The sequence below is a fragment of the Hyalella azteca genome, unplaced genomic scaffold, assembly GCF_000764305.2.
Source record: "Hyalella azteca isolate HAZT.00-mixed unplaced genomic scaffold, Hazt_2.0.2 contig5202, whole genome shotgun sequence".
NCBI classification, from domain to species: domain Eukaryota; kingdom Metazoa; phylum Arthropoda; class Malacostraca; order Amphipoda; family Hyalellidae; genus Hyalella; species Hyalella azteca.
Window position 1 is genome coordinate 8363 of NW_025935400.1, and position 23779 is coordinate 32141.

General features: G+C 37.0%; 1 protein-coding gene across 1 annotated transcript in view; it reads right to left on the minus strand.

Annotated features, from left to right (window-relative positions):
• The window catches only part of LOC108671558 (probable phosphorylase b kinase regulatory subunit alpha), a gene marked incomplete at its 3' end in the record, with an annotated part of 20273 nt that extends 4908 nt beyond the window's left edge, over positions 1–15365 (minus strand). Inside the window, 13 exon segments of the mRNA XM_047880332.1 lie at positions 651–723; positions 3456–3603; positions 5130–5239; positions 8363–8498; positions 9043–9120; positions 9760–9933; positions 10449–10601; positions 11030–11218; positions 11641–11832; positions 12217–12244; positions 13555–13649; positions 14181–14339; positions 15151–15365. Of these exon segments, the coding sequence (XP_047736288.1) occupies positions 651–723; positions 3456–3603; positions 5130–5239; positions 8363–8498; positions 9043–9120; positions 9760–9933; positions 10449–10601; positions 11030–11218; positions 11641–11832; positions 12217–12244; positions 13555–13649; positions 14181–14339; positions 15151–15228 (1613 nt within the window).
• Positions 15366–23779: the final 8414 nt, after the last annotated feature.

The window sequence follows — 23779 nt, forward strand, 5'->3', positions numbered from 1 at the left end:
AACTCTTCTAAATATAACCCCATAACTCTTCTAAATATAACCCCCTAACTCTTCTAAATATAACCCCCTAACTCTTCTAAATATAACCCCCTAACTCTTCTAAATATAACCCCATAACTCTTCTAAATATAACCCCCCAACTCTTCTAAATATAACCCCCTAACTCTTCTACAAATTTATCCTAATTTCTCTTCTACAGCCAAGAATCACTTGTCAACACAATAATTTCGTTTCGTGCCGTGAACCGAAAAAGCAAAATCTGTCGCAGAAATTGTGTTATCGCGAAAATTATTTCATATTTTGCGGAACAGAAACAGTATAAATAATACACAAGTTGTGGTCAGCTAAAAAAATTAGGTGAAATATTTATACGTGCATTAACTGGGAAATGTAATAATTTCGAATTTGAATATTCAATTCAAGTTCCAATTTAATAATATATTTATTATTCGAATCCGAATTCAAATTTATTATTCAAATCCGAATTCAAATTTATCATTCGAATCCGAATTCAAATTTATCATTCGAATCCGAATTAATTATTTGAATCCGAATTTGATATTCATATACGAAATTAGGCGGAAAATTCCTATTTTCTTCTTCAAGCAAAATAAAATACGCGAAAATGTTGAGTATAACAAAAGCCTGACCTGGTGCCGTTAATGTAGCCGCTGTTGAGTTTCTTGACCGTCGCAACCATGGCCGTTGGTACCTTGCCGTCCTCTGCAGTACCATAAACCTTACTTTATATTCAACTATTAACGTAAATGAAAGCTTTATATAAACTATCAGCTATTTAGAAAGATTCAATACGCATCAGCCTTGCATATATTCAAGAATATCAAGAATGTGATTTCCATATTTCCATATATTCAAGAATGTGATTTCCATATTTCCATATATTCAAGAATGTGATTTCCATATTTCCATATATTCAAGAATGTGATTTCCATGCTATTAACATATACAAAATTGTCATGTATTGCAAAAACACTTCAATTCTGCTGCCGCAAGTTGCCAAGAACAAATTGCCACGTTGCAGCTACCAAGCACATATTTCAGCAAACGAAATGATTATATACAAGTTAAAATTCACGCTAATGAAGAATTTCATTAAATGTTCACATGAATATTGACAGCATTATAAATGTAAGAGCGATGAAAACAAGCGTTAGAGTACTCGCTACTTTATACATGGCTCAATAAGACAGTAATAATATTGAATAATACAGTAATAAGAGACAGATGAAGTCTATAAATGTAAGAGCGATGAAAACAAGCATTATAGAGGAGTACTCGATACTATATACATGGCTCAATAAGACAGAAATAAAACTCTAGTAGGTATTCATATAGGAGAAAGGTAAATTCAGAGTCATGCAAACACCTATAAGCTCAGACATGCAGAGTGAAACAGGGGCTAGTAAGCAGCAGGCTAAGGAAGTACAAATTTCTCATCTACAGCCAAGAAATTACCATACAGGAATAAAATAAGGCATTGTTAAAGGTGCGATTAACAAGCAAGCAAAGGTAAGTCTATCACAAGCAAGGCAAGAGAATAACTCAAGGAAGGCATCCAATGGCCCCTTCATAAGTACCTCAATTCATAGTTTTTCCTTTTATAATCAAATTAAATACGCCTTCAATTATCGAAGTAATCCACTAATCAATTCCACAAATACCAACTGTTATCACAGTTTGTAGCGCATTTTCTCATTTATGGAAAAAAAGGTGCAATCGTGCTCGTCATGTCCGTCCGTGACTTCACGTCACGGACGGACGAGAAAATGCGCTCTCTGTCACTCACTGCAATGAGTACTGAGTTATATTTTTTTATCTATGAATACCAAACAATGGCCAAGGTACTGAAACTGAGTATGACGAAACCTCGAACTACATTTTCTCATTGAGGGTACTTACTAATATACAGCGCGATGGTCCTATTTGCCTACTGATGGTTCTGTATTTCAAATAATTAACCATGCTTAATGGACTCGTAGATAAAAAGCTACCCTTTAGTTCGCAGCTGTGATAATCAGTTTACCAGAACTTTAGAGATGAATACTTTGACGATACCTAATGTGTCTGTAGACATAGATTTTCCGAGTAATTTTTGGTCCAAAATTTTACCGTTGTATCTTATTTACATATATTATGTACTTATTTCCACCAAAATTTCAATATTTAATGCTTCTTCTAACTCGAAAATGAATATTTGTTGCATTCGAAACGTCGTTAATAAACAAAAACTATTTCCTGAAACTTGCCTTTCAATCTACCGTCATCTGAAGAAAAGTTCCACTCCCTGATAATATAAACCAACGAATTCTCTGGTCATCGATCGCGCGTGTATAAACAAGTAAATTCTGCCATCTAATACAAACATAGATTTAAGTGGACGCGACGCGAGACGAAGAGCCATGGTTGAATTAATACATACAATTTAATTAATACAATATTAATTCAACCATGCGAAGAGCCACCCACCGTCGAGATAGACGTATCGTATGACGATGGTTACCGTGGGGCGACCGAGGTCGTGATGCCAACACGTGCCAAGTTGTGTAACCACGAGACACACCGTGAAAAGCCCCAAGTCAATGTCGTTGGACAGGTAAGTCTCGGTGTGATCCATAAACTGTCACCAGCACATCATTAACGTTACTCTATACGAAAATATCTACAGCAAATCGCGTTCGATAGTAAAGTCTATTCTCCGAAGCTCTTAACCCAGTAAAAATTTACAGACGCGGCAGCTTCTGATTTGGATTACCAGAAGCTGGGGCGACTCTAAACTTTGTTAGGGTAGGTAGTTCACCAGAGGGTTCTAGTTCCAAGTTTCAAACTCGAGCGAATTTGAAGTGCTAAAGCAAGTTAATACTGAAGAAGTCATCAAGGAAACGTGTTGAACGCATTTTTGTCCATTACAAACCTAATACAAGTTATATATTCCAAGCTTAAAAATTTAATTTAAACATGTTAAACGAAAGCTTTGAACTCGTATAAGCTCAGACGAAGATCCTTGAGTGACTTCAATAAAATGTAACAAGAAATTGTTGCTTACTTAGACGGTTTCCTTCAGTCCTCAAACAAAGATAGCGGGAATATATTGAATATTGCGTGCTAGCAGCGGTGCAACGATTAAGCGCTCAAACAATTAAGTAGAAAACGGAACACAGTAAAAAGGTTAGTTTACAGTTTGCAAGATTATTTGAATTAGTAACACTAGAGAATGTTATTCCTCTGTCATTACATACAGAAAGAAGGTTAGTTTGTACACATGATTTAGAAAAACAAGCAACACAAAAGCAGGACATGCGAACGCCAAATAAGCAGCAAGACTACACACAAGCTTGTCCAGATGCAGGAATGCGTGCGTACCTAGGAAGGTTTGTTTAATCTCTAACACGCAAGGCAACGAACAAGCTTATCATGATGCAGGAATGCGTGCGTACCTAAGAAGGTTTGGTTAATCTCTAACACGACCGTGGGTCTGCCGAGCATGTTCTTCCAGGTGCCCTGCAGGAAATTCAGCTCCGTCTTGAAGATGTCGATGAGCAGCAACAGGTCTGACGCTATGAAGAAGCGCCTGGTGTCTGAAAACTGCACAGCCACGCCCACAAAATAAGCTTATGTAGATATATCCTAAAAAAATTTAGAGTCGCCCCAGCTTCTGGTAATCAAAATCAGAAGCTGCCGCGTCCGTAAATTTTCACTGGATACGATACCACATTGCTGTGTACGTGATCATAATCATCATATTAAACTGTTCCAATGTTGTCATCCATTGCCATCCTATGGGATGCCATTGACAATCCTGATATCGAATCAAATTGAGTGCTGGATCCTGAATTGACAATCCTGATATTATAACAAATTGTGTGCTCAAGCAAGCGTGGAAACAATCTTTGCTGTGAGTCTCTCATGAAATGATCAAGAAAGTAAGGGCCTCTGCTATATGGCTGTAAGCGCAAAAACTGACGATATTCCATATTATATGACAAAGGTCGCACAGCTCTGTTTTGCGAGACGTTTCATTGCAGAACAAGAAAAACAATCACGAACATTACAGTTCAAATAAGAACATTAAATACTAGGCTGGAATCAAAAGATCACAACTGTAACATAGTACATCTTACATCAAGAAGTTGGCGACTCTAACATGAATTGCTTTACTTACACGAGCTTGTGTGATCATAATTAAATAAACAAATTGAAGAACAGCAACATTCCACACAGAAAATTTACTTTAATTTAAGTTATCCAAATGACCGATAAAGTGGTCGTACTGTCGAAAATAGTTGAGTTCGTGACTACGTCAGCTAATCACTGGCGTCTTAAAAAGCTAAATCAACCAATCACAGACGAGAAATTGCCCACTACGTGTACTTAGGCCGCTACGTGTTACTAAGAAATTTTAGATGGCACGACCCTGGGCCTATACTTTCAAAAAAAGTTAAGAGATCGTAAGTTCATCAGCCAATCATTGACGGCCTTTCGAGCAAAATCAACCTATCATAGACAAGAAAATAGAGCGTAAGTACTTGTCGTTCACTTGGCGAGTTTTGAAAGTATGGCCCCTGGACTACAAAGCAACAACTCACAACCAAACGTAATTGCTTGAATGGTGTAGGTATCGCTCTTCACTATCATATTAAAATTGTTTGAATGGTGCATCACTCTTCACTATCATATTGTGTGTGATGATCAGAATCCATGCAGCTAAATATAATTTAAACAGCAATCAACTTATATATAGGTATGATCATCAAGAAATGCAAGACTTTATTGAACGTTCCAACTGAGAATTGGTACTACAGCCATTATGATGCTTGCTGCCTATACATATAAGGCAATAGAACGTACAAGAAATATTAATTAGATCATGCAAAAGTTATAGCAGATATAAACTACGAAGAAATTACCTGAGGAGTGAAGGCAAAGACTCTGTCCTGGAGGCAGTACAGTTTGCCACATTATCTCTTCATTAAACAAGACAATATTAAGGACACGAGAGACTGGGTTACCTGAGGAGTGAAGGCAAAGACTCTGTCCTGGAGGCAGTACAGTTTGCCACATTATCTCTTCATTAAACAAGGCAAAATTAAGGACACAACAGGCTAGTTTACCTGAGGGGTGAAGGCAAAGACTCTGTCCTGGAGGCAGTACAGTTTGCTGGTAGACAAGATACCCACGTCCAGACTCTGCCGTCCCGACAGCCCCAGCTTCTGGTTCCGACCTGTAAGCATTTCTTGAGAATTACCTAATGAAATAAACTTACTGATTAATATTAATTAATTAATAAATCACGCAAACTAACCAAGCATTTGATTACAGCTCAAACAAAGGAACTGAATTTATCGTAATTATAATCCAGAAAATAGTGTAAGTAGCAAAGTCTATCTTTCATCTGTCCTGAATAAAGGATTGATTTGGAGAAAATCTTCTTTGTAGGAAGTATTTCTAAATCATCGAAAATACATAGAAGTGAGTGAATGCAAAAGAGAAGGGTATCCGGATTTTGTGCAGAAAAACTAAGTTTGTTTAGTAAACTAATGAATAAATGCAGATATTATCACGTTAAATTGAATGTAAAGCATGCTTCTATTTAGTTAGCTTTACACAAAATATTCTTGCACAAATACAACCTAGTGAGAGTGCAGATATTTTAGTGAAGATATCGATCAAAGTTGAAATGTTAGAATTTACTCATGTTGGTTTCACTAAATGATGAAGTCAGGCGAAATAATTGTACATGAAGCCATTGAATCGAACTGAATCAAGACAATAATTAAGTGGGAAGTAATCAGCTGACCAAGTTACGAACTCTCGACTATTTTTGACGATATGGCTCCTGGTAACTACTAGAATTACAGTCATCACCTAAAGGGTTAAACTAAACCCCTGCACCAAAGCCTTTACACCAAAGCCCTTGCACCAAAGCCCTTGCATCAAAGTCCTTGCACCAAAGCCCTTGCACCAAAGCCCTTGCATCAAAGTCCTTGCACCAAAGCCCTTGCACCAAAGCCCTTGCACCAAAGCCCCTGCACCAAAGCCCTGCACCAAAGCCCCTGCACCAAAGCCCTGCACCAAAGCCCCTGCACCAAAGCCCTTGCACCAGAGTCCCTGCACCAAAGTCCCTGCACCAAAGTCCCTGCAGCAAGTTTGTACAAGTGATGTAGTCGCACCGAGGTGAGCGTAGAGCTTGCTGAGCACCCTGGCAGGCTGCACCTCAATGGGCGCCACCTCAGCGATGGTCTGCACGTGGATGTCTGCAGCCGCTAGCTTGCTCTGCATGGCTGCGTCCTCCGCCAGCAGCACCACCTGCATTACAGACATGAACATCAAGTTCAGAAATAAATACAAAAAGTTTTAAACTACAAAAATTATTCCAAACAAGTGATCAGACACAGAGATTAATTATAGACATTTATATCAAGTTCAGAAATAAATAAATAAGTTTTAAACTACAAAAATTATTTCAAACAAGTGATCAGACACAGAGATTAATTATAGACATTTACATCAAGTTCAGAAATACATGCAAAAAGTTTTAAACTACATGCAAATAATTTCAAACAAGTGATCAGGCACAGAGATTGAGTTAACGAGAATATACTTATCGTTTTAATAAGAAAACGGTCGGAAAAAAGCTTAGAAACTGTAATTCTGGGAACTGAGAACCTTGTTTAAGTGATTATATTAGACATTCTTAATGGGAGGAAATAAGGAAATAACAGTAATGAGAAATAAGGAAATAACAGTACTGAACTTGATTTGTACACCTTAATAACACATAGTTCATTTGAATCAACACATTAATTTGATTAACTGTAAGCAATGCAACCACTTAAAGTTGACTTCACCTGCACAACGACGTCTGGTTTCTTTTCGGAGCCCAAGCGTCTGTTGAGGGGATCCAGTTCTCCGCAAGCCAGGAAATTCTGCCAAGAACGAGCATTTTATTTTACTTGACATTTCTCCATACGTGATTTTCATTGAGACATCAGAGGATCTTGCTCGGTTAGCACCAGAACTCATTTGCTATCTTCATGATATTAATTCAGTTTATCTTTCATTATTTTATCTCACTTAGCTATAGTCTCATCATACAAAAGATTCTCACTATATTATTATGTTACATCAAACGCATTCGTTTTCATAGTTCTCATTGACTTGATTTTAATTTTAATTACTGTATCATTTTTGCTCAAAATATTTTCATAGAAAATGAAACTCATTTCTTCAGAAGTCCGCATCGCTTAAAACTTTCTAAAATATTTCCTCAAATTCAGCAATTATTAAGCTGATTTTAAATAAACAATGAGAAAGAATAAAAGTAATTATGAGAGATAAATATGCAGGCCTGACATAATGCTAGCTATTATTAAGATGAGAGTTTAAATGAGCAATGAGAAAGAATAAGAGTAATGATGACAGCTGAAAATGAGACTTGCAGACCTTGTCCATAATATTGCCTTCTTTAATGAAGAGCAATTATGCTAATCTTGATATGTTTTAAAGGGTGAAAAATTAAAAAAAATAGAAAAGTAATTCTTTTATGAATGCACGACGGTCTGACATCATGCAGCAGCCTGCCGACGATGTAGAGGGACTGCGCCCACATGAGGGGCAGCTTGCCCGCCACGACGCGCTCCTGAGACCCTGGCTTCTTGCACTCCAGGTCCGCCTTGTGTGCCGGCACTGCATACATCTCAGGCACCAGGCGTAGACCTTCGTCACTAGTCACCAGCATCTGAGGGAGGGTCGGGTGGAGGTTGTGTGAGAGGCGGGAGAGGGTCATGAAAGGGTCGAGTGAGGGTCATGATAGGGTCGTGTGAAGGCCATGTAAGGGCCATGTGAGGGTCGTGTGAGGGCAGTATGAGGGCAGTATGAGGGCAGTGTGAGGGTCATGTGAGAGCCATGTTAAGGCCTTGTGAGGGCCAAGTGAGTTAACACGTCCTGAGTAACAAATGGAAGCAGTCATAAAATACAAGTAATGAAAACTTTGTGACTAGTTCCTGGCTTTAAATTGGGGTGCCAAGTAGATCACTAAGCGACACCGTAGTTATGATAACACTGGTTGAGATGTACCACTTGGTTGAGACTGAAAATAGCAAATTGTCAACCGTCCCTCTCATTTGCATGAGAAAACATCAATGTTGATGTTATGATAAACTCATCAGAAACTAGGCGCCATCCATGACCAGCAGACCCTGCACCAAAGCTCCTGCACCAGAGTCCCCGCACCAAAGCTCCTGCACCAGAGTCCCCGCACCAAATCCACTGCACCATAGTCCCTAAATTAAAGTCTTTGCACCAAAGACCCTGCAGCAAGTTTGTACAAGTGATGTAGTCGCACCGAGGTGAGCGTAGAGCTTGCTGAGGACCCTGGCAGGCTGCACCTCTATAGGCGCCACCTCAGCAATGGTCTGCACGTGGATGTCTGCAGCTGCTAGCTTGCTCTGCATGGCTGCGTCCTCCGCCAGCAGCACCACCTGCATTACAGACATGAACATCAAGTTCAGAAATAAATACAAAAAGTTTTAAACTACAAAAATTATTCCAAACAAGTGATCAGACACAGAGATTAATTATAGACATTTATATCAAGTTCAGAAATAAATAAATAAGTTTTAAACTACAAAAATTATTTCAAACAAGTGATCAGACACAGAGATTAATTATAGACATTTACATCAAGTTCAGAAATACATGCAAAAAGTTTTAAACTACATGCAAATAATTTCAAACAAGTGATCAGGCACAGAGATTGAGTTAACGAGAATATACTTATCGTTTTAATAAGAAAACGGTCGGAAAAAAGCTTAGAAACTGTAATTCTGGGAACTGAGAACCTTGTTTAAGTGATTATATTAGACATTCTTAATGGGAGGAAATAAGGAAATAACAGTAATGAGAAATAAGGAAATAACAGTACTGAACTTGATTTGTACACCTTAATAACACATAGTTGATTTGAATGAACACATTAATTTGATTAACTGTAAGCAATGCAAGCACTTAAAAAGTTGACTTCACCTGCACGACGACGTCTGGTTTCTTTTCGGAGCCCAAGCGTCTGTTGAGGGGATCCAGTTCTCCGCAAGCCAGGAAATTCTGCCAAGAACGAGCATTTTATTTTACTTGACATTTCTCCATACGTGATTTTCATTGAGACATCAGAGGATCTTGCTCGGTTAGCACCAGAACTCATTTGCTATCTTCATGATATTAATTCAGTTTATCTTTCATTATTTTATCTCACTTAGCTATAGTCTCATCATACAAAAGATCCTCACTATATTATTATGTTACATCAAACGCATTCGTTTTCATAGTTCTCATTGACTTGATTTTAATTTTAATTACTGTATCATTTTTGCTCAAAATTTTTTCATAGAAAATGAAATTCATTTCTTCAGAAGTCCGCATCGCTTAAAACTTTCTAAAATATTTCCTCAAATTCAGCAATTATTAAGCTGATTTTAAATAAACAATGAGAAAGAATAAAAGTAATTATGAGAGATAAATATGCAGGCCTGACATAATGCTAGCTATTATTAAGATGAGAGTTTAAATGAGCAATGAGAAAGAATAAGAGTAATGATGACAGCTGAAAATGAGACTTGCAGACCTTGTCCATAATATTGCCTTCTTTAATGAAGAGAAATTTATGCTAATCTTGATATGTTTTAAAGGGTGAAAACTTAAAAAAAATAGAAAAGTAATTCTTTTATGAATGCACGACGGTCTGACATCATGCAGCAGCCTGCCGACGATGTAGAGGGACTGCGCCCACATGAGGGGCAGCTTGCCGGCCACGACGCGCTCCTGAGACCCTGGCTTCTTGCACTCCAGGTCCGCCTTGTGCGCCGGCACTGCATACATCTCCGGCACCAGGCGTAGACCTTCGTCACTAGTCACCAGCATCTGAGGGAGGGTCGTGGGAGGGGCGGGTGAGGGTCGTGTGAAGGTTGTGTGAGGGTCGTGTGAGGGTCGTGTGAGGGTGGGGTGAGGGTCGTGTGAAGGTTGTGTGAGGGTCGTGTGAGGGTCGTGTGAGGGTGGGGTGAGGGTCGTGTGAGGGTTGTGTGAGAGTAGTGTGAGGACAATGTGAGGACAATGTTAAGGTAATTTGAGGTTTCACATGTACCACTTGTTTGAGACTGAAAATAGTAAATTGTCAACGGTCCCTCTCACGTGCATGAGCAAACATCAATGTTGATGTTATGATAAACTCATCAGAAACTAGGCGCCATCCATGACCAGCAGCCAATGACATCTGACACCCATTGTTATAGATTAGAAACACAACAGATTATTATTTGCAACACTTGGACCATGAAGTAGTAAGCAAGGGCACTCAACATAAGTGAACCTCTAAGCAAAACATAGTAAATATATTCATCTACATAAAAATATTCCTCTTATCTGAAGCAAAGCGCCACCTTATCGAGCTGGTCACAGTACTCCTGCGTGAGGGCTTTGTCGCCCTGGAACTGAGCGTCCAGGATCAGGTAGCAGATGAACAGCGGCCACTCACACTCGATGTTCTCGAACATCTTCAGTTCTCGAGGCTCGTAGTACAAACGGTTTGGGTCCTGCCAATAATAGGTCATAAATATTCAGAAAATTCAAATAATCTAATAAAACTAATATTCCATGCATAAAAATTTGATTATAATGATGGAAAATTTTGGAAACGAAACAATAAATTAGCTGTAACCTAAAACAATGATAAAGATTAATTTCACACCGAAATGTGTAAGACCACAATCTTAACTTGAAAGTATTTTCCATCAACATGACATACGTATTATAAAGTACATATATTTATAAAAAAATTACCAATTATTGAACAAAAAGAAACAAGCATATAATTATGGTAACCTAGGTAGCTCACGACATGACAATCATGACACAGGCACTTCACTCTCACCTCTTTCGGAAACAAAAAGGGAAACAAGCATCTAATTATGGTAACCTAGCCTATGACATGACAATCATGACACAAGCACTTTACTCTCACCTCTTTGGGAGTCTTGTATCCGTCCCAAAGGAACCTCTTGCAGCCATACTTGCCCCTGAGCTTGCTGAGGATGGTGTGGCGCGTGCGCTTGATCAGCTCAGGGTCGTCCACAGCAAACGCCGGGAAGCTGATCACACCCAGCAGGCCGCTGTCCACCTCCTTGCTGCTGCTCTCACGGGGCAACATTGACTGCAACATGCAGGTATTACTTGCACGTTTACTTTTAAACGTGATGAAAGGATGTAAGTTAATTGTAAGCAAGTTAGTTAATTAACAATAACATTCAAGTTAATTTCAAGATCTTCAGGCGAGAACAATTTTGATTAGTATTTTTGCATCTACCAAAATGAATAGGTACCTCTGATCAGGTTGATAACCAGCTTCCATCAATGCAATGACAATCAATAAAAAAAAAACAGCGCCAAATATTTCAAACTTTTAAAAACATGAACACTCAATTACTACTCAACATCAACATTCTACTGTTGAGAACAGACTACAGAGAGCACTACTCAAAAACATCAACATTCTACTGTTGACAACAGACTACAGAGAGCACTACTCGGCTACATTACCCTTCTCCTCCCCCGATGGTCTAGCACAAAAGTCACCTGCAGAACAGCCTGGCACTTGTGTGCCTCGTCAGCCAGCACGTGGATGACACTGGCCGGTCCTCCCCTGGCCCCGAAGAGGTCGAGTTCGTTCATGGCCTCGAGGGCGGCCTTGGCAAGACCGATGGACGACGCGTTCAGCTCAGGCAGACCGTGGTTCGTCTTGTCACCGCGCTCCCAGATGCCATAGTCCTGAACAATAACATATAATGAATATACATACAATTTATACATACAATTACCATAACATAAAATGAAGATTACCATCTATTACCATTACCACCAGATGGCGTAGTCCTGAACAATAACATTACATAACATATAATGAAGATTACCATCTATTACCATTACCATTACCACCAGATGGCGTAGTCCTGAACAATAACATTACATAACATATAATGAAGATTACCATCTATTACCATTACCATTATTACCAGATGTCGTAGTCCTGAACAATAACATTACATAATACATAATGAAGATTACCATCTATTACCATTACCATTATTACCAGATGCCGTAGTCCTGAACAATTGCACTCCATAATATATAGTGAAGATTACCATCTATTACATTACCATTATTACCAGATGCCGTAGTCCTGAACAATAACATTACATAATACATAGGTAATGAAGATTATCATCTATTACCATTACCATTATTACATTATATAATCTATTATATACAATATTACATTACCGTTACCTCTATCTNGTGCACACAGATACATTAATATTGTCAGTATAAAATACATGTTAGTCTTTGTGGCTAGCTGGAATATTATGAGTAGACAAGTAAATAAATACTTATAGATTTATGAAGTCAACAAAGGTATAGGGTGCTTGCACATATATTACAACAAAAGTACAAACGTGGTTATTAGCATTAGGCTACAAAATAGATGCACCAAAAACAGCAATTGCAACAATCAAATAACACAAAACAACAACTTAATCTTAATAGTTAGGGTTGACTTGTTCTAGTCTCTATAACCACCAAATATTCCATGCCCTCACTCTGCCATAATGATTCAAACAGCCAAGAGTTTCATCCTCTCCAGAGCGTCTTAAAGAGAAGCTAGTCAGCAAGCCACAAGGTAAGCGAGAACACCTTTTTTTTCGATTGGCTAAGTTCATAAGTAGGGATGATGTCATGTGTGACAGAATGCGTGCTCCAATCTTCAAAGATCAGATTACCCATGCACTCTTGTTTTCCAGCCTTTCTCCCCTTTCTTTTGCTCACATCCCCTTTTATAACCACCCTCCCTCGTTAGTGTCCTTGCACAAGCTTCCTGGCATTAGAGTTTATCATCCTCAAAAACAGCAACCTCCTGCTAGTGCTTCTGAATACTTTTTTTATTTGATCATTCATGACTGATGATGCATGTAGCTTCCTGTAGCCTTGAACGCAATCCAAGGTCTTTTAAGGCAGGTTTTCATTCCAGTAAATTGTTTGTGGATCTTACAAGCCCTTCACACAAAAAGCCTAGCAATTTCTGTCTACCCTGCCATAATTATGGCAACCTTTTTATCGCAAACTTTCACTATCTATACATGATACTAAAAGTTTGAAGAGTAGGCAAAACAGATACATAGGATAAGTTTTTGCTGCAGGCATTTAGGCTCCACAAATATTTCTAGGAATGTTGATAAAATTATATTATATGAAATTTAATATGTCATTTGAAATTTAACAAATTAACTTGTTTTTCAAAGGATATAGGAGTTCAACTGGCCATGATCATTCATTAGTAATAGAGCTCCAATTAATTATATGATCCTTTCAGAGGATAATTATTCAACTAGAAATTAATACCAAAGAAATTACATATGAATGTTATTTGCAGCACAGCACTGTGCTATTTTTGAAAAAAATTTTATGGTTTATCAAATGGATATTGGTAGAGACAACAGGAGACTTACTTGAGACCACTTAAACTTCTCAATTTTATCTTTCTGCAGCATCATTGAGGTTAGGAGTGCTCTCATCAGCTTCACGCAGCTCTGCAAAATAAGATATAAAATCAGGACAAAAGTAACTGCAATAAGCATTGTATGAACAGTAATAAACAATGAGAATTCAATAACCCTAAAAATATGAGAACAAGTTTGTGCAGAAAAATTTTATAGTATACAAATCCCTGCAACCAGTCAACTTGAATATTCTAAAAGGCAATAGCATCAACAATAAATAATAAAGAAAATTAAAAAAATGCACTTAGATGATGAGTATCAAAATAAAATTACCTATAAAGAGATGCCATGGAAAATATAAGCAGAAATAAGTCTTCAGATCAAGATAGTTAAAAGAACATTGATGACTAAATCTCACCAAGTACCTAGTTTAAGCTTATGAAGCCACAAAAAAAACTTGAATTACCAACACAAAATTTGACAAATTAAATTGAAGTTAAGTCTGGATTCAAATTTTTATTAAACAAAAAAATTGTTGTCTGTGATCAGTAGAAGTTGATTTGTGCACATCTACCCTAAATCTTATAAGAGGTTGTAAAATTTTAAATTCAAAGCCCTTACCATCTCCAGCTCATATGTCTTGGCTCGGTCTTCATCCAAGTCAGCATTTTTCTTGTAAGCCATGGAGAGTCCCCAGACTGCAAGGATGGAGTAGACATTGTCTCGCACCCAAGCATGCTGGTAATCTGCACTGGCTGGTAATAGTCCAGTGATGGGATCCTGTATAAATGAACATCATTAGAGCAGAAGTGACCATTTGTTCTCATTTGTCTCTAATTCTACAACAAACAAATTGACTCCTATTCAAGATATTTTTAATTTAACCTATGAAGTGTGGGCAAAAATTGCTCTTTCCTAGGCAAAGTCACCTATGTTAATAGATATTGCATAATGTTTACTTTCCTTTTTGACGGAATTGCAAAATTTAAATTGTAAATTTTGCAACCCATCTCTAAAATTCAAATTTTCATCAATAGTTTTTAATGTTATATCTGCCTGCTCAAGCAAACTACGGTACATTAATAATAGTCTGAATAAATGAGTAAAAGTCACTCCTACCTAACTGAAAGAACACCAGTACTACTCAGTGCTCAGAGTCAGGGACAAGGTCATGGTCAATTATACACATCAGTGTGTCAAACATTATAGATAAAAATAGGTATTCAAATTATATTGATGAGAAATGAGAATTTACAAAACATATCATCATATTGTCAAATGCTGATGCTATGAAAAAAATTTTCATTTTAATTTCACTAAGGCAAGGGTTAACAAAATTATGTGCTTAATTTAGTTCAAATTGGTTGATGCTGGCTAAAATTTTCAAAACCCATGTAGGTACATGAAATGAATGAAATTGCCCAGAGCCTACCAGAGAGTGCTGGCTTCGAATCAATTTTGGTATTGCCTATGCTTGCCTTTCTCGTCTGGATAATCATAAGGGCATAAGGCATCTATTGCTTTTGGCAAATTGGCACTCATCTTAATTCTTAAGTTAAAGCTTGTACCTATCAGTTGTATGTAGCCGTACCTGATGTTGGAGGATGGTTTTCTGAACGATACGGTAGTAATAATCTAACCGAACTCCAGAATTACTCCTGCTCCTCATATTTCAACCAGAATTGAATTCTTTTCACAACAATAAACTATTGTAGTAATATGATATATAACCGAATCTCTCCCTAACCGAAGTTCATTTCAAGGACAAAATGTATTGCGGATTGGCACAGTAGCTCGCGGAGACGTTTTGAAGGTGCCATTAGTTTTTCACTCAGAGCCTTCATTTTTTTTTCATTCGTATAAAGACATGTCTCCATTTCTATAAATTGTTTTTCGACTGATGATTTTTATGAATGTATCCGGGACAGTTTATGAGAATAAATTAATCTTTCAATATCAGCTTGAATATTTTTTAGGATTTACGGTACGACATTCTCGCGGTAATTTTTTTCGCAAGAAAAAAAACTATTAATCAACATAAACACTGGCCCTTTTTTCTTCTCTGATGTCAATCTAACCATGACGATGTTTGTTCTACATTCTTTATTAGATTAAAGCAGTCGAAATAGCGATCGTAGCAGGGACTCTTTGGCGTCACATCTCCGGTTGGGTTGGAGGTAAGTTGAGGATGTGTTAGTCAATACTAACCCAGCATTAAAAATGTTTTCTTCTCAGGAACTATTTAAGCCATTTATTGCAACCGCTGAAGTTCTGACCTAATAGCAGCTGGGATGGGCTAGGATTGCCAGTTAAAGCTTGTCGCAGAAATTTCTCAAGTCGTACTCGTTGAGAAAAATTAATTTCAAGTTGTACTAATTGGTGCCTTTTACAACGCACAGGTCTAAAACACTCCAGCAGAGTCATTGCACAATTTGTAAATATTTTCATGATCTTGGTGAACATGAAACCACACAGAATGTCATTTAGGCTTCGTCCGAAGTACATTGTTTGTCAAGAATAATTGATGAAAAGTTGTTCAGTTGAAGGGTTCCACCGATCGATCGCATGATGGGATAAGGTAATAATATCAAGTAGTGTAATAACTTATAGGAAATGATAATTCTTACCATCGAAATTCATGTTTCTGAACTGATTAGGATTTAAATTAATCCAAAATTTTAGACATATTAAAACGCAAGCTAATAAATCCAATAAACATCTTGGACTGATCAGACGCTCCTACGAGTTCTTGGATGCAGAACCGATGAAGCTGCTATTTGTCGCTGGTGTGCGGTCAAATCTAGAGTCTGGAAACGCCGTGCGGTCATTGAAACTTGAATATGATAAAAATTTAGAAGGGACTGTTCAGAAACGTGCAACAAGGATAATTACAGGCTTGAAGGACAAGTCTTATGAAGAAAAATCATTAAGCCTCAGTTATCGGCGTGTGCGTGGGGACCTCATTGAAGTATACAAGTATACTAAAAGTTTATACAAGGTCCCGAAGGATTACTAGAATTTGAAAGAAGAATCAACACCAGGTTCCACGGCTATAAAAGATTTGTATGCCTTCAAACGAGCTATTTTCCTGTAAAGAAAATGCTACACTCCATACTTGGTTTTAGGACTATAATATACGTGCGGCTGGTGTGGAATATACCTATATAATAGATTTTGAATTTTGACGGACCTCATTTCAATTCAAAGATATATAAGAGAGCTAGGCGTCAAAGCGTTCAGTAATGAAGACCCCGAATACATCGCTTGCGCTCCAAGTATGAACGCGTTCAAGAACAGACTAGATAAAGCTATGGAAAAATAAATATGACTATTAAGCCATCCATCAAGCCCCTCGGTACGACTTTTAAGCCATCCATCAAGCCCCTCGGAACGACTTTTAAGCCATCCATCAAGCCTCTCGGTATGAGTTTTAAGCCATCCATCAAGCCCCTTGACTTTAGATGTATGACTTTGGAGCATGATTTTTTAATCATCGCTCATTTAATCTTGGCTTTCAAGCCAAGACATCACGCGATGTCTGATGATCGCAGCAAGCATGGCAATGCTGCTCAAGATGCTGTTTCCACGAGGCAGGGGAGCGACTCTCACTTCAGCTTACAGATCCTGCAATCAGCGGCAATCCTGTAGTATAGCATATTTATTAACTGTGCTCAAACAGAAAATCAGGAAATATTAACTAATTCAATTAAAATAAAAATTGTAGAGCATAGGAAAGTAATGCTTGAACACCACCGAAAGGTTTTGATGCTTGGAAGATTGCGTTTGCCAGTTCCCGACCACGCGATGTTACACGTAGCTACCATAGGGACAGGTTAACTCTAGCTGGCAGCTGTATATTTTCAGCTTCTTCAATACAATAATACAAATTGTACTTGTGATGCTAACTCTGTATCTCTGTGTCACAAAACCATTAGCTTTGAGGTAAATATCAATAAGAAAATTATTACAATTGGAAATATTAAAGTGCAATGTTCTGCAATTCAATTTTGAAATATAACAATACGATAAAATTTATTCGAAAATTATCTTGCATAATCCTGGTGTTTATGAGCATAAACATCATTTTGTAATTAACCTAGTGGCATTGAATACAAGGAAAAAACTAAGGAACTTAGACTAAGGACTTTACTTCCATAATTTCATTTAGTAGGGAATAACAGCCATTGACTTCAGCGCACATACCTCATACTTTCTACGAGGTTCTCCATCAGCGCTAATGATGTTCTTTAATAGCTGCTATCAGAATTTATTCATGTATATACGCTCATAAAACTGGTCCCAAAAGTGCCCGGGCGGTGCTTCGATTGTACAAAATAATGCGTGGAAAGGCAGTGCAATAAAATTCCTCCCAAATATTTCTACCGAAAATTCGGTGGGAAGGTGTCGGAACGGTAACATGGACCCTTGTATTCATTATCTTACCACATTCCATTTCATCTTTTCAAGCGCATTTATGTGATTGCAAAAATCTTGCAACGGAATTACAGTTTAAATTCAAACGCTTGAAGACAAGACCAAAGGTATACGAAAGTTAGCCTACGGCGTTTAGGCATTTACTTTGTGCAGATATGGCATCATGAAGCGTTGCCAAATGGAGGTGGTTATTAAAAATTTAAATCATAATTAAAATTAAGTGAATATGAATATAATAAGTGCTAAACAAAATTCTTCCATAAAAAAAGAAGGAGGTGTTATTTCAAATGCGCGCACGAACTGGTCTGTCTTTAATAAAGAAACGGTCAACAAAAACATCGAGCGTGAACTTGATAAAAGCTGTCATTCTAGTGAGACCTTTCTCACAACTAGTATAAATCTTTTATACTTTAGTTATATATTTAGTAAAATATCTACACACTGTTCTTCAATGTAGCTTCAAACTATACTACGTTCACCAGCCTGAAAAAAATCGTTTTCAAAGGCATCAAATATATGCTCAAATATTCATTTAATTTAATATCCGGCTCGCAACACTACGGATTAGTCTGTCAATTTGTTGTCCACGAAAATAATTATATAAGTTTGTTAATTCTTGGTAGACACTCCTAGAATATATATTTTGTGATCAGAAAATATTTGTGTAAAAACTTTTAACCTCGTACATGTCCTGTTAAATCGTCAAGGATGTGAAAGGTTAAAGTAAACGTAATTTAATTATTAGGTGGGCAAAATCTACCGCTCAACTGATTTTTTTAAATATCCAAAAATGAATTTGTACCAGTTTGTATGATGTTCTTCTATCGTGTAAACCCGCATTTAATGCAATCTTTAAACTTAGTGTTTTTGAAAGAAGCTAACCGGTTAACTTGATTTCTCTTGAATTTTCTGGGGCAGGAACTAGGCCTATGTGCTTAGGGCTACCCACTCAGACACAGCCCATTAGAAATATCCTAAGGATTATTTCAGACGAAAGTGTGTAGCGACGGTAGTGGACGGTAGACACGTGCATGTAAGCAGACCGGTTGTGTGGAGCCGGCATCACGAGCGTCGTGAGCTCTTTTATTTCAAGATAAAAACACTAATTGGCACATGAGCACATTTTTCACACAAATCAAACCCGCGCACAAAAAAATATTGTTGCACTGTAACTGAGCAACGCAAGCAAACTCATACCCCATGTCAAGATTTCTTTGTTGTGTATTCAATTTCAAATGTAACACACTTGCAGGAGACGAAATTTTTAGTGAGCTATATTGTTTATGACCATTTTTCAAGAGTCAGTGGTTACAAGAATTTTGAGAGCTATAAATTGTGTCCGTCTTATGAAACTGTAGTAGAAGCTCGCGAAAAAGAAACACATTTACCGAACGTGTTTGATAAAAGAATTGCTTCAGAATATTGTCTTGAGATTCAATTACTTTGTGAGCAAGAAACGAGAACGATTTAATTGTGATCAGTGACCATTTTAGAGGAGAACATTTTAATGCTTGTCATCACTCCAGCAGTAGACCAACGAATAAACTTCAAAAATCAGAAATTGATCGATTTCTCTTATCAATCCCAAAAAGACCATTTCTGCCTTTCTTCTGGATTTAATGTTCATCACGGTGAGTACTCAGTATTTACACTTTCATAAGTTAGCCGAATATTATTATTTTTATTAGCCGAAACCGAATAATATAGCTTCGTATGCAATCGGCATACTTGGGCCTTCTCAGCTTTGGCGTACCTCTGAACTTTGCCTGTGATGATTTCGACGTTACTAACGTATCTTCGAGTTTATATAATTGAAAAATCAACGATGACTTTAGCTGTTCAACAATATAATTAAATTGTGCAGCCGACGGCTTGTGAAACTGGAAGCATTTTCGGGAGTTTCAAACCTGCAGCCCTGTAAGTTTCATTAAGATCGAACAGGCTGAACAATTCTTACGTTAATGGTATCATTCCAAATTATAAATTGTCGCTCCTACTTTCACGTCTTGAGTTCCTCTAGTCAGGAGATATTAATCCGAATTAAATTACTATTAATTAATTAAAATTAAATTATTAATTAATTAAATTAAAATTACTCGCCGGTCATCTAACATTATGCTTCTTAAAGAGTCCAATGTTTGTTTATGAGAAGTAATTTCCATTATTTGTGCAATGTCGTCTGCAAGCTTCAAACATCCACCATGAAATCCTTTGATCAAAGTTGATGTGTGCGATAGCCCTTCCTAACATCAAGCTTTTTAGCGCATTTTCTCATTTATGGAAAAAATGCACTATTGTGCTCGCCATGTCCGTCTGTCTGTCTGTCTGTCCGTCTGCCCGTCCGTCCGTGACCTCAAGTTTTCGTCGACGAGAAAATGCGCTCTCTTCACTCACTGCAGTGAGTACTGAGTTATATTTTTTTCAATTTAATCGTTACAATTAGTTAGAGTTGTGTGAGCCTGCACTCGGTAAGAGCCTGCTCATACTTTTTGTACCTCCATCAGAGGAAATAAATATAGTGAATTTTTTGTCTATACCTTATGTCATCCAACTTTGGGGAAAAGCAATTTATTTTCACTTTGAACCACCAGAGCTATCGTATATCTACTAAAAAATATTTCTGAGTAAACTGTGATACGGGAGGAATTGTCTGTCATAAAATGAATAATCAATTCAAGGTTTTATATTTCAGAAATTTAAAAATGTTGCATTCAGTTGAGTTAATTAGGGTGCAACCCATTTTAACAATAATAACTATAATGATAATAATAATATTAACAATAATAATAATAATAATAATAATAATAATAGTGACAATAATTATAATAATGGCAGTTTCAGCGTTTATTAGGCCATCTAGGCCTATTGCCGATTCTGAACATTGCAGAACATTTGGGTGCTAAAAGTGCAAATAAATGCTCTTCGTGCTTCATAAATTTCTTCGTTCATAATGTTATCATAATGTTCTTAATGTAATACATAATAATGTTTTAATTCCACTTCGTGTTCTGTATTTAAATTGCAAATTAAAACACTAGGAGACAATGAGCAACTGAATAAGTGAGGGAGCATCATTCAATGCATTGTGAAAATTAATTAATAAATTACGAATGTACTTCATAAATTTGCGAGGTCATATTTTACCAGAGAAATAAACTTTACGATCATAAACACGTTTCTATTTATGTTTCGTAAACATTACTGTCTACGACGTAGATAGTCTAGCTTTCGTTATCTAAAGAAGTTTATTCGGTCGTAAAATTTCAGACACCATATTTCGTTGAAAACTTTTAACTCGGTGAACCAAACGAAGCTAGCTTTGATAAAAAGGAGAAAAAATATAACTCAGTACTCACTGCAGTGAGTGACAGAGAGCGCATTTTCTCGTCGACGAAAACTTGAGGTCACGGACGGACGGACAGACGGACGGACAGACAGACAGACGGACATAGCGAGCACAATAGTGCATTTTTCCATAAATGAGAAAATACGCTAAAAACGGAGATATTATTCCGATAATTATATTACTTCTGATGCTAAACATCTGTAACATCTCATATCTGTGTTGATTGAAAATATTAAAAAAACTAAATAAATGTTGAATGACTAGAGCACTAATTAGATGAAGTCATCTAATTAATAGTAATTAGTATTAGTCTAGTCATCTCTTCATCTAATGACTAATTAGATGAAGTTTCATTTCAACAATGTTGTGTTTATGATAAATGTTTATTGTCGCCAGTTTTCTACACATCGCGCTCTTTTCACTGTACATTGTTCTGGCGACCCAAGGTTTCAGGAACCCATGCGGAGCTTCAATGTTGAATTTTTCTTTTGATTGATCATCGATCTTGAAGTTAAAAGCCAACATTTTTCATAGATTAATATGTTTGCATTTGCCATAAAACAGTGTGAATTTTTAATGAATAAATGTGTTGTTGATATATAAAAAATAATGTAGTTGAAGTCTAATCTAATGAAAAGGTGTTTTGTACAAAAAAATTACTCCGCTTTCAAATCAAGTGCGGTTTTCCGATTTTAAAAAATTACGCTGGCAAAAATTCAATTAGTTTCCATCATTCTAATATGTTGTTTATAATTTGGAATAAATACATAACTTCATTTTCATCATATGCACATGCATTAAGAACGGTATTCTTTAATGAATGAAATATAACTATGGCACCTGCTGCGCGAGTTGTAAGCGTGAGAAACAAACGACTGGAGACATTTCGGAATTTTTAGAATACAACAAATGTACATATTTCTTCAATTTTTCTCACGTTGCAATGGAATAGTATCCATTTTATTTAAGCACCAGAATGTACGCCTAAATATTGTAGGGAATTTATGAAAATTTTCTATAAAAGCGCGTATGAATTTGTTAAGTTTTCAAGTTCACGGTTGTTTCCATGCGCCCATTCATTCGTCTTATTTTTTTTGACCGTATCCCGTGAACGCATTCACAAAACAAACGCATAGTAAATCAAATAGGAAAAGTTTTATTTAAGAATGATTTTTAGTTCGTCCATGGGCCATCTAATTCTCAAGCAATTAAACTTCGAGAAACAAACTCAGGCGTTTTTGCTCGAGGTTTCTTTATCAGATCTGGATGGGAAAGGAGGCTCTAAAGCATTACGTGAACACCAGAGCTGCGTACTTCACCCAGCCTATACAGCTCCGGTTCTCAGTACCACATAGGCTTAGATCGAAGTTACTGGTGTTACTTCCATAAAATTTTCTGATCAATATTTTATTTATGTAGAAGTTTGCAAAAAAATTTCTGCAGTCACCATGGCTTCTAACACAAGCAGTGAGTAATTCTATCTTGTATCCAACATTAACCCTGGCTTGAGTCTTTAGGCTTACTTATATTTAGGCTTAAACTTGGATGAACCTGTGCACGAAACAGTCAATGGCTGACCTTTGAGATCAACTTGGTGTCGCCGATTTTAATTTTTATGTTAATGTATTTCCATAAAAAGGGCTCTTACATCATTTGTTTCGTCAATCGTGAAATTTTCAACGGACATTATTGTAATAGATGATTATATATCGATTGTTTACTTCGAAAATTTCGAGTTCAATTGTGCAAAATGGCGGACAGGCGTGGGTATAGGCCTATCGGCTTCAACACAATGATTCGTGTCGAGAAATTTTCCAGATGGACAGAAAAGAATGGGACCTTCAATTGACCATGCATTTTCTCTGAATTCAATTAACGAATATATCATACAATATGAAGCACGTGTTTGGTACGATTATTCAGTTTTTTAGTTTTTAATTATTTTTTTACAAATTTCAGAAGCGGATAGTTATACATGATTCTCACGTTAACATTATCCACTTATCGAATATTCTGGTCTTTAATTAGCCGGCTAAGCGTCTTCGGATATTTTATATATATAAAACATGTCATTCAATTAATTAGGAAATCATTTTTCGATTTCGAGAGTTGCATAATCTTGTACTTCAATGATGATTGTGCGAATGATACCTTTACAGTTTCCCGTTAGGACTAGGAACTTTCTAACGTGTTGCAAGAGTTGGTTTGCAACGAATGGCATCACCATTGCTTGCAAACGCGTCTGCAACACGATCGTTTTGCAGTTGCAATCGCGCGTTGCAAGATGGCGGTGCCGCGTGTTGCCTCCGGTTGCCAGAGAGATTCACTTTAAACGATTCTGTAATTGTGCAATAACAAATTTTAATTTGTACTAAGCAATTTGAATGACATTTATTTCTATAGTCGAAGAGATGCTACCAGACCTATTTTTTCCTGAGCA